A 12,002-nucleotide genomic window follows, 5' to 3' on the forward strand; every position below is an offset into this window, starting at 1 on the left:
TTCCATACCAACAGTCTTTTACATCATAAACCACATTGAGGTGTACTAATGATGTCATCACCGTTGCCTAGTGTTAAAATTAATCCAAGCTTCACTATATTGATGTTTTTATGGTAGCCAGTTGTGTTTAATTTGTGCTCTGTACAATCATAAAAAATAGGATCATTTCAATTCAGACCATCACTTTTATTCATAAAATAAATGTTATAACTTTTTTTAGCCATTTTTTCCGATTTGAAAAATGAATACAAAACGATTAAATCAATGTCGGAACTAACTGGGGATTAAGAAAATTGATTAAAATACAGGTACTCCTATAATATTGTTCATTTGAAATGTGTTAATTTGAAACCTGAACACGTCTAGACAGGTACATGGAAAGGAGGTGCTGGCATCCTTCATTGAATTTAACATCTAGATCTTTCTTTAATAGCAGCTTTTAACCATTCCTATTTGTTTTCATAGACGACAGCACAGAAAGGGAAATGGGCGCCAACGATCAGGATGAAAGTCCTACGGCTGGGTATGTATTATTGAAATCTTCATATCCATACGTAACATAGAAACATTGAACACACTGGGGTTAGCGACAGGGTTAAACCAGGTTACTCTTCCTAGGTCTCAGTCCTTGAACCGCTAGATCGAGATGATCAAGAGTAAAATACTATTGTGTTTCTTCAGCTGTGTAGCTGGAAATAGCTTCTGAAGTAATTCAACATACCTTAAATGATTTCATTCCTTTTATTGACCAGTTCCATCCAGCTCTGGAGCAGACCTGGAATGTCCCCTAAAAATCAGTTTTAGACATCACCATCACTGCTTCTAATTCTACCATCAACACCCCCATACCTGAGTTACTACTATTTACATCCCCAAAGCTTGTCGTGACTCCATTCCATACCCCCAGTTATTGGGACTGAGACCCATTTGTAGTGATGATGGTCATTTTTTTTTAAAGAAAACAAATGAAATGTGTGCATTCTTTCAGAAACTGCTTTTCCAGACACAACCATTAGAAAAGCTCAGTTGTGTGTATCTGCAATAAACAGAAAGGATGCTTTGTATAAAAGCAACACGCAGAATACTAATAATCGGTTCTTACCTATCATCCTGGACCAAAAAAATACAACGTATCATACAAAGACATTTTAGGGTTCTCCAAGACGACCCCCCTGCAGCTGCTATTTTCAACAATCCACCATTGATGTCTTACAAAAGAGACACAAATCTATGAGAATATTTAGTCCATAGTAACATGCGACCCAGTTGTGACAATCTTAATCATTCATTTCCATGCAACAGGTCGCGCTGTGATACTTGTAAATACATCCACAACACAGTAATCAAAGGGGCAAAATCTTAATTTACTATTCATGAGACTTTTACTTGCACCAGTAAAGGAATCGTATACTGCATGGATTGTGTGAAGTGTAACAAACTGTGCATCGGAGAAATAAAACAGCGTTTAGCTGATCGCTTTGTGGAACATCTACAAAGTATAAGAATTAACACCTACATATCCTGTTGCCAGACATTTCAACACAAATGACCACACTACAGAAGACATCACAGTGTGGTATAAATAAATCTATGGGACTAACGCAGCCAGGAAGCAAAAAGCACAAATTCATTTTCAAATTAGGCCCTTTGGATCACCTTGGAATTAACATTCTGTTCTGAAGTCATCATGATGTCATCACAATCCGGAACTTTTCTTTTGAAAGACAACTTGTTTATAACAACAGCTTGTTTACAGCACTGCTTTTACCATCCAGCTGTAGAAGGACTTGAAGTCCGAAATCTCCTGATATAATTGACTTTTTTTAATTTTTATTATCAATTATTCACATTTATACTAAGCAAAGATGGACCCACTTGTTCGGTGCTCTTTAAACCATTCATGTGCATTCTTCATATCCACCTGCTGGAGGTGTATGTATGTTAAAGGGAAATGTCTCTTGGTAAACCCTCAACTTTTGCTTGGCAGGCAAGAGCCCCAGCAAGCAGAACTGTTTCCAGGACACAAAGCATTGAAGATGGCACCTGAGAGAGATGTGAAGCACCTTTGCTGTCTCTTGAACCTCTGCGTTCAGCAGATGGTGAGCTTTAGACTGATTGAAATGCCAGTGTCAGCAATGATAGTTATAGGGCATGAACTGTGGTGTTTGATCCACTAGGAACAGCAGGTCATTGACTTTGGTTCTTCACAACAGGAGCAAGAATGTGAAGAGAAAAGAGAAAGAGCTGTTTCTCTCGCCTCTGAGGTAAGTTATGCAAATCCAAGTTTACATCCATTTTCTTTTTCGTTTATCTCTTCATTGTTTCAGGTTCATGATTTGCGCATACTGTACATACTCAGTTTTCTGTGACAGGGGAGGCAAGTGTTGTGGCTCATGTGCCACAGTGTACTGCAGTAATAAAAACGCTCACAGCCTTCCTAAGAGACACATTGTCTTAACTTATATGAACAGGAATAAGAGTGACCAATGCATTTCATCAATGAGATAATATCATATACAATCAAATACAAACTAAAAATTTGAAAGTAATGGTTTTTGTGTAATATTACTTTCTGTATGTGTGTGTGTATATATATATATATATATATATAGAGAGAGAGAGAGAGAGAGAGAGAGAGAGAGAGAGAGAGAATATGTTTTTAAAAACCTTCCTAAGCTAGACCTTAATTCCTTTAGATATCCAGAGAAAGGGAAGCTGTATTAGCCAGAGAAAAGAGCATCAAATGCTTCCAGGAGCAAGTGTCTATCATGAGGGTAAGTGTTGCAGTAAAACTCACCTCTACTGTGCCCAAGACCAGCATTTCCTATATATTAGTGTAGACAATAAGAGGGAAGTCCATCATTGTAATAGCTACATGAACACATGTCTTAACAAGTGAAAGGCATTAGTGGCTAGTGAGTTAACCAGCTAGCGCCATGGTCTCTTAACCATTGCACCTGATTAACATGCTATAACCACAGATCACTGTATAAAAAAAGTTATGTACTTTTTTTTTTTATATATCTCAGATATATCCACAGTATAATGATATAATATTGTAATTGTACATTGTGACTACATTTTTTTCCATTGGTGGAACTTTCATTGGCTGTATTGAGGCCATAGTTTCTGTAAGGTAGCATTGTCGAGATGTGATGAGCTTGTATCTATAGATAAATGTATTAGTTTTGTAGCTCTTCATAAAAACAGCTTGGAAAAATGCAGGACAACCAGTACAATAAGTGTTTGAGTGTTGTATATGTAATAGCACATGCTTTATTCTGTACAGTATAACCTTCTGGATAGAGGCAAGGATCTTCACTACAGCAAGATGATCATGGTGCAGGTAAAGAAACTCAGAGGTTATTCTGTCTAAATGCACATGGGTGGGGATTCTCTTAGAAAAAAATATATCAATCATTCTTCTCTGTTATCTGTTCTGTCTTTCTTGTCTGCAGCTTGATGACAACATGGGGACACTGAAATTAATCACAGAGATGGCTTTAAATGACCAAAAGGTAAGTTAGGATATAGAACCACATTTAATAAAGGTTTTCACTTTTTGTGTAAAAGGAAATTTAAACTAATAACAGCCAATGTAGGCACACTCTTTGACATGCACATGGAAAGATTTGACTCCACTATGATTGGATATAATTTACAAAACAAAAACAATTGAAGTCATTGAGTGTTTTCTGTTTAGGCCACTTGTGTACAAGACTTGAGATGACACTTATTGTTAAAACTCAGACCTAGTTTAGTGTGATAAAGAGAGAAAGTATCGATGCTGCAAATCTCCCTCCCGATTAGAAAGGGCGCTGTGTAAGGGGGAAGGTAAGCTGCCTCCTAGATCTGCCACCTCGATGGTAGGTGGAAACCGGAAGGTGACCATATTAGGAGGGGCGCGTAGCTGCAAGTACTCAGGACGATTCCATTGCAGTCAGCTGCGGGGCAGCCCTCTATTGGAGAAATCATGGCGACGCGTGGGCTGCAGGGAGGAGTTTGCTGGGTACAAAGGGGAAGCAGCTATGTCAAAACCTCCCCTTGCGCTGATAATGAAAGGCAAACGGCCGGAGCCTGTATTGTTTTTATGATTTTGGTTTACGTGTGTTTTGTGTTGCAGAGGAGGAGTGAGCCGCGGACCGGCGGTTTATAAAGAGCACGTCCTTGCACTGCACAGCACAGCACCGCACCGCACCGCACCACTCACGGCACCACGCTTCTCTGGAGCGAGAGCACTGCGCGCACAGAGAACGCGGGGACGGACAAAGTCCCGTTGTTGTTTATTTTTAGAAAAGCTGCCGTGTACCCCCCCAATACCATCGCTGGTAAAGGGGTGGACTTATTTTGTGTTCTTTGTTATTATTTTTATTATTATTAAAGTCCACAGACTGTTTTTGGGAGAAAAGGATTGTGTGGACTGGATTTATTTACTGCACCACTGCACCTGATCACACTTGGTGTCAAGAAGAGGGATTATAAATGGACCCAACCGCATTGGCAGCGCTGTTGGAGGCGCAGGAGCGGAGGCATCAGGAATCATTGACGGCCATGATGGAAAGGATGCATGGCTTGTTCCTGGAGGCCAATCGGGGGAGGGAACCGGTGGTTCAACCAGCAGTACCCCTACCAAGGGTAAGGGTAGTGAAGATGTCGCTGGAGGATGACCCCGAGGCTTACTTAGTTGCCTTTGAAAGGCAGGCAACAGCAGCTCAGTGGCCTCGGGAGTGGTGGGCTACCCAGTTGGGCCCCAATTTGATCGGAGAGGCCCAGGCAGCCTACCAAGCCTTGACACATGAGCAAGCCCTGGTGTACGACCAGGTGAAGCAGGCCATTCTCCAGCGGCTGGACATCACAGAGGAGACACACCGCCGCCGGTTCCGGGAGTACCAGCGCCCCCCAGGACTGCGACCCCGCGTGGTGGCCCAGCAACTTGTGGATCATGTGACCCGGTGGCTCTGCCCCGGCACCAACGATGCAGAAAAAATCACCGAGCTGATTGCCGTAGAGCAGTTCGTGAAGGTGCTGGGGCCGGACACCCAGAACTGGGTCACCAGGCATCGACCCACCACGCTAGAGGCAGCAGTCCGATTGGCTGAGGGGTATGAGGATGCCGTGGCATCAGCTCCCGTGGTCGTTACCCCCGCTCCTCCCTCCAACCGACCCCGGACAGGACCGACTCCGAGGACAGGACCCCCACAGCACTTCACCCCCTCCCCCCACGGGGCTACTTCTCATCGACACCCCACGGGCGGCCTTCCTCCACCCCAATGGAGGGCGAGGTCGACCCCCAGCGGGGTGAGAACAGAGAACCCCTCCCCACTGCCGAACCGGCAGCGGGACATACAAGCTCCATGGGCGCCCTTTCACCCCACGTGTTACCGGTGCCATGAGGTCGGCCACCTTGCGCGGAATTGTCCGGCGGCGATGGAATGTGGTGCGGCCTCCCATTACCTACCAACAGCACCAGGTAAGTCCAGGGGTAATGATTGGGAGGGGCCTTGCATTGTTGATGTACGGGTTGGTGATGTGAGTACCCACGCGTTAGTGGACTCAGGATGTGGGCAGACTTTAATTGAAGAAGCTCTGTTGGCGGGGGTACCTTGGTGGTCACGCGGGGTCGTGGTCATTTCCTGTATTCACGGGGATAACAAGGACTACCCCCTCACTAAATTAGATGTGACGATTGGATGTCATACCCGCCGCGTAATCGTGGCAGTGGCTGCAAAGTTGCCATATCCAGTTATTTTAGGTCGAGACTGGCCATATTTTGAAACAATGATTAATAAAACGGTAATGCCAGTCTCCGGTAAGACCATGGGAGCAGCGGGGGAAACTATTGGGAAAATATTCCCGCTGCAAGCTGATTTGTTCTATTCCCGATTTCGCCCGAAAAAAACAAAAAAAGAGCGAAGGGTTGAAAAATGGGAAGGAATGTCAATAAGACAAGGCTGGGGTTTGGTGGGGGAAACTTCAGAGTCTGTTAAATGTAAGGGAAAGGGGATTGGGACTCAGTGTGACCTGCGGGGGCAGGTTACTGGGGCCCCCAGTGCTGAAGCTACTGTAGCTCCGCTCGATATCCCGAAGTTCTGGGACCGAGATGTGGACCTAGCGTTGGAACAAAAGAATGATCCTTCGCTGGCACACATCTGGGGGCAGGTTCGGTCTATCGAGGGGAAGGATGTAGAGGATAACCGGCCGCTTACATATCCTCACCACATTATTGTCGGGCATTTGCTGTATAGGGTATCCCAAGCCACGAGCACAAGCCAGATTGTAACGCAATTACTCGTTCCTCAGTCTTTTCGACGTGAGATCATGCGGTTGGCTCACGATGTCCCATGTTCAGGCCATTTAGGTAGCGATAAGACTCGGGAACGAATATTGGCTCGATTTTATTGGATGGGAGTCTATAGTGAGGTGACGCGATATGTAGCGGGGTGTCCGGAATGCCAGCAAGTAGCGCCGGGGCGGGTTCGCCCGGCCCCGCTGGTCCCACTGCCCCTGATCTCAGTTCCCTTTGAACGCATTGCTATGGATATAGTGGGTCCCTTGAGCCAGTCTGACTCTGGATACACGCACATTTTGGTAGTGGTGGACTACGCGACCAGATATCCAGAGGCAGTACCATTGAGATCCACTAGTGCCGCAGCAGTTGCTCGAGAGTTAGTACAGATTATAACGAGAGTAGGGATTCCAAAAGAAATCCTCACTGATCACGGAACGAACTTCATGTCACAGTGTTTGAAAGAATTGTATAAATTGTTGCAAATTAAGTCCATTCGAACCTCTGTTTATCACCCGCAGACGGACGGTTTGGTGGAACGTTTTAATCAGACTTTAAAACAGATGCTGAAGCGGTTTGTCACCCAAGAGCAGAAACATTGGGCTAAACTCCTCCCCTACCTGATGTTTGCAGTGAGAGAGGTGCCTCAGAGTTCGACCGGGTTCTCTCCCTTTGAGCTGCTGTATGGGAGGCAACCACGGGGCATTCTGGATCTTGTGAAAGAAGGGTGGGAGGAGCAAACAAAAACTTCCAAAAACATAGTCAAATACGTAATCCTGTTAAGAGACCGCCTGGAATTGGTTGGTCGTTTGGCACAAGAAAACCTAAAACTAGCTCAGCATCGCCAAGAGCAGCAGTACAACAAACAAGCAAGAATTCGGACTTTTCGGCCAGGTGATAAAGTACTGCTGCTACTTCCTTCATCAGAGTCTAAGTTGTATGCTAAATGGCAGGGGCCATATGAGGTGATACGGGGAATTGGTAATGTGAATTATGAAATTAGACAACCCAATCGCCGAAATAAGACAGAAATTTATCACATTAACTTGCTAAAACCCTGGAATGAAAGGGAGGCCCTGTTTATAGCTGGTGACAGTTTAGAAGAGGATTTTGGTCCCACTGTCAATCCATTAGCTGCAACTAACATTCCGATGGGAGAACAGTTACTTCCGGATCAGAAACGTGAGCTCTTCCAGTTGGTGGAAAGGTTTAGTGATGTTTTTTCTGATTTGCCCGGCAGGACTAATGTTATTTCTCATGCTATTATTACTCCGCCAGGTGTCAGGGTCCGAGAGAGACCGTACCGGATCCCGGAGAGTCGCAGGGGTCCCGTTCACGAGGAGGTGGAGGATATGCTCAGGCTTGGAGTCATTGAGCCTTCCCGGAGCGAGTGGTGCAGTCCTATCGTGATGGTGGGCAAAAAGGACGGCTCCACTCGGTTCTGTGTGGATTTCCGGAAGGTCAATGCCATCTCTAAGTTTGATGCGTATCCAATGCCCCGAGTGGACGAGCTCCTCGACCGACTGGGTAAGGCGCGGTTAATTTCGACTTTGGATCTGACGAAGGGGTACTGGCAGATTCCACTCACTCAGAGCTCAAAAGAGAAAACTGCTTTCTCTACCCCAGATGGCTTGTTCCATTTCCGGACCATGCCCTTCGGGTTGCATGGAGCTCCCGCCACCTTTCAGAGACTGATGGACCAGGTCTTAGCTCCTCATCATCAGTACGCAGCCGCATACATCGATGATGTAGTGATTTTTAGCTCCACCTGGAAGGAGCATATTATTAGGCTTTCAGCCGTCCTACAGTCTCTAAGGGGGGCTGGGCTAACAGCCAAGCTGGGCAAGTGTGCATTTGGCAAACAGGAGACCCAGTATCTTGGCTATATTATGGGTAATGGCCGGGTAAAGCCTATCGCCTCCAAAGTCCAGGCGCTGGTGGAGACGGCAATCCCGAGAACCAAGTCACAGGTGAGATCACTACTGGGGTTAGCCGGCTATTATCGCCGTTTTATCCCCGAGTATGCCACCATAGTCAACCCCCTGGTCGATCTCACCCGAAAGGCTGCTCCAAAATTAGTTAAATGGACAGGGCAGTGTCAGGAAGCATTTGATATGATTAAGAAGCGACTCTGTCAAGCTCCCGCTCTGATTTCACCAGATTTCAGCAAAGAGTTCATCCTTCAGACTGATGCCTCCCACATTGGTCTGGGGGCGGTCCTGTCCCAACAAGTTGACGGAGTGGAACACCCTATCATTTATTTGAGCAAAAAAATGGCTCCTAGGGAAATTAACTACTCCGTCATTGAGAAGGAATGTTTAGCCATCAAATGGGCTACTCATGCTCTTCGCTATTACTTGTTGGGGCGTTCTTTCTCGCTTGTCACTGATCATGCTCCTTTAAGGTGGTTACACACGATGAAGGACAATAACGCTCGGATAACTCGGTGGTATCTGGCGCTGCAACCCTTCCACTATACAGTGAAACATCGTGCGGGTAAGGAGCATCAAAATGCAGATTTTTTTTCAAGGGAGGGGGGACCATTGGGGAATGTAGTGTTGGCCGAGTGTTCCTTCGGCATCACTCTGAGGGGTGAGATATGTGATAAAGAGAGAAAGTATCGATGCTGCAAGTCTCCCTCCCGATTAGAAAGGGCGCTGTGTAAGGGGGAAGGTAAGCTGCCTCCTAGATCTGCCACCTCGATGGTAGGTGGAAACCGGAAGGTGACCATATTAGGAGGGGCGCGTAGCTGCAAGTACTCAGGACGATTCCATTGCAGTCAGCTGCGGGGCAGCCCTCTATTGGAGAAATCATGGCGACGCGTGGGCTGCAGGGAGGAGTTTGCTGGGTACAAAGGGGAAGCAGCTATGTCAAAACCTCCCCTTGCGCTGATAATGAAAGGCAAACGGCCGGAGCCTGTATTGTTTTTATGATTTTGGTTTACGTGTGTTTTGTGTTGCAGAGGAGGAGTGAGCCGCGGACCGGCGGTTTATAAAGAGCACGTCCTTGCACTGCACAGCACAGCACAGCACCGCACCGCACCACTCACGGCACCACGCTTCTCTGGAGCGAGAGCACTGCGCGCACAGAGAACGCGGGGACGGACAAAGTCCCGTTGTTGTTTATTTTTAGAAAAGCTGCCGTGTACCCCCCCAATACCATCGCTGGTAAAGGGGTGGACTTGTTTTGTGTTCTTTGTTATTATTTTTATTATTATTAAAGTCCACAGACTGTTTTTGGGAGAAAAGGATTGTGTGGACTGGATTTATTTACTGCACCACTGCACCTGATCACATTAGTCATGTCCTTTCATTAGGATGCTGAAAAAGGGATCGAGAGAATGCAGAAGATGGTGTGCAAACTGAGAGAGAAGGAGCAACGAGAGACACAGAGGAAAGGGAACACTGAGCAGAGTGTGGGGAATGACAGCTATCCGTGAGTACAGGGCAGCTGAACATCTCAACAATTATATGGGAGAAAAGAATAGAGCTGTGAGCCCTACTGGAATTCTACATGTACCTATAAAAAGTTAAAAGAGAATAGTGTTGCACAAACAGACTAGTCAGCTCTCCACAGGTCAGGGGCTTTGGTGCTGATTGTGCTAGTTTACCAATCCAAGTAAAACAAGTGAAGAAACAGCTGCTTGGGTTTGTGTGGATTGCTGTTCTCCGCAGTTTAACACCCCTTTCCTTTCTCTTCAGAAGGAATAGCTGCGGTCTCTTCTGTCTCAATAAATTCTGGAGGAGGAGGAGGAGGCAGAAGGCCTCACAGGCTGAGATGGTAAAATGAGAGCAAATCATACTGTACTTGGAGATTGAGGTTCTCACAGCTATAGATAGGACATGTGTGTGGCCCAATCCCTCAAGAAGTGTTTCCCTCTCTGTCTTGTTATCAGGCATTCTTTTAGAAACACCAGAGATATAAAGTGCTGGCATGAAGTTGATTAAGAGCAGAGAATAGCAACACCAGAGAGGTTTAGACGCTGGAACAGCAACCCTGCAAATGATTTGTGTTAAATCTGTACTAGATTGGAACACGTCTTGTGATTTTGTACTATTATTAACGTTGACACATTGCAGTGTCTTAATAAAATCTATATATAACTGCTCATGAAATGTTTCTGTTTTACTTGTTAGTTAAAGAAAGCTAAGAAAGTTTGCAGAAAGTTTGTTTGAATCTGGGTGAGATCGCACGTGAAATAAGCTTGTTGGTCTTGTGTCTATCACAAAACCACTGCAAGGTTCAACCAGCAGTATTTCAGCTGCAGTTGTTGCACAAAAACACAACAGGAGTCAGGATTCGTTCCTAATGTTTATTAGAGCCTGTCTGCTTAGCTGTAATATGTTCATTAATGCTACACAATGGGGAGTTACATACACTATTTACAGTGTCAGTGATGACACATATGAAGGGTATAAAGTACCTTGTGAATTTACAGAATCCATGAAATATGTAACTGTGAAAGGTCATGTTGACAGAAAACGATAGATGCACTATACTGCATAAGCACCATTCACTAATGCACTACCTCAGTGTCTCACTTTGTGAATTAACAATAGAAAAGTGCAACAAGCAGAGTTATATCATGGCAAGAAGGGATCTCTTATCAATGCAAAATCTATACAGTATAAACAATACAACTATTCCCACTCCAGAGCAGTATTGGCGTACCATGTACCTTTTTCAGTAGATTAACTCTATTTATGGACGGGACACTTCATTGTGTAATCAGATATTCAGATACATAAAAAAAATTGTGCATTACAGGAGTTTTTATTTACAGCATACCAGTAGCTGGCAGGATAACTGGAGGAATGAGAAATGCATCGTGCTTTCCTGGATTACAATATCAGATTTTAAATAGGGATGTCTACAGAATAAAAGGGACCTGGGTTCACTTTGTTGTATACATGTTATATTAATATGGATCTTCTTTTAACATCTTAAGGGTTACAGTAGGTCTTTTCAGTATACACTTTTGGAAAGGGTAAAGCTGGTCATTCTAGGTGCCTGGTGACCATTGGAAGATTGTGAAGTAGTGAATATAATGAAAAGGTATCCATGATTTGATAGCCAGTGAAGGTTGCTGGTTCTGATGTTACTGGTGTAGCATTCACTATGTTAAAATAATTCCCTGTCCTTCCAACTGCATTAACAGTAATGATTGATTGTACATATTCCCACACTGTACTCCAAACAGAGGTATGTAAACTGAGGCAGCAGCGATACACTCCAACTAAAGACATAATCATTGTAAAACATTGTAAAAGTACTGATTGGATTGCATCTGGTGTGTACACTGAATCTGCTTGTACTGCCCTGTACATGATCTCAACAGCTTGTATATCTGAGTAGAATTGATTATGTAAATACTTAATACGTTGACAGCTTTGACATAATACAGAGCTGGTTAAAAAAAAAAAAAGTCCCAAATAAATGTGCGCTCCTCCTAAAACGGTACTAAAACAACTCTTCCCATGCCTTTCCCCAAGCCCCAGCTTCACACCCTGGAGGTGACATAGACAGAGCGCATCCTCCGGGCCAGCCCAGTCTCCAGCTCTTCCAGGGGCTCCAGGCCCTGCACCCTGCTGCTGCGTCCGAACACCAGTGCCCGGAACACCTCCTGCTCCAGCAGCCGCCCCATGCTCTGCAGGAAGTAGCCTTCACAAAACGAGGCCAGCTCTGTGGCGTTATGCAGCTTCAAAAAAATAAAGTA

General features: G+C 45.0%; 1 protein-coding gene across 1 annotated transcript in view; it reads right to left on the reverse strand.

Moving 5' to 3' along the window:
• Positions 1-10,584: 10,584 nt before the first annotated feature.
• LOC117432141 (ankyrin repeat and BTB/POZ domain-containing protein 2-like) overlaps positions 10,585-12,002 on the reverse strand; it is a 41,913-nt gene continuing 40,495 nt past the window's right edge. The window contains exon 17 of the mRNA XM_034053661.3: positions 10,585-11,984. Within this exon, the coding sequence (XP_033909552.3) occupies positions 11,787-11,984 (198 nt within the window). The 3' untranslated portion in view covers positions 10,585-11,786. The remainder of the gene's footprint in view (positions 11,985-12,002) is intronic.

Source organism: Acipenser ruthenus, chromosome 27 (genome assembly GCF_902713425.1).
Source record: "Acipenser ruthenus chromosome 27, fAciRut3.2 maternal haplotype, whole genome shotgun sequence".
In the NCBI taxonomy this organism is placed as follows: Eukaryota; Metazoa; Chordata; class Actinopteri; order Acipenseriformes; family Acipenseridae; genus Acipenser; species Acipenser ruthenus.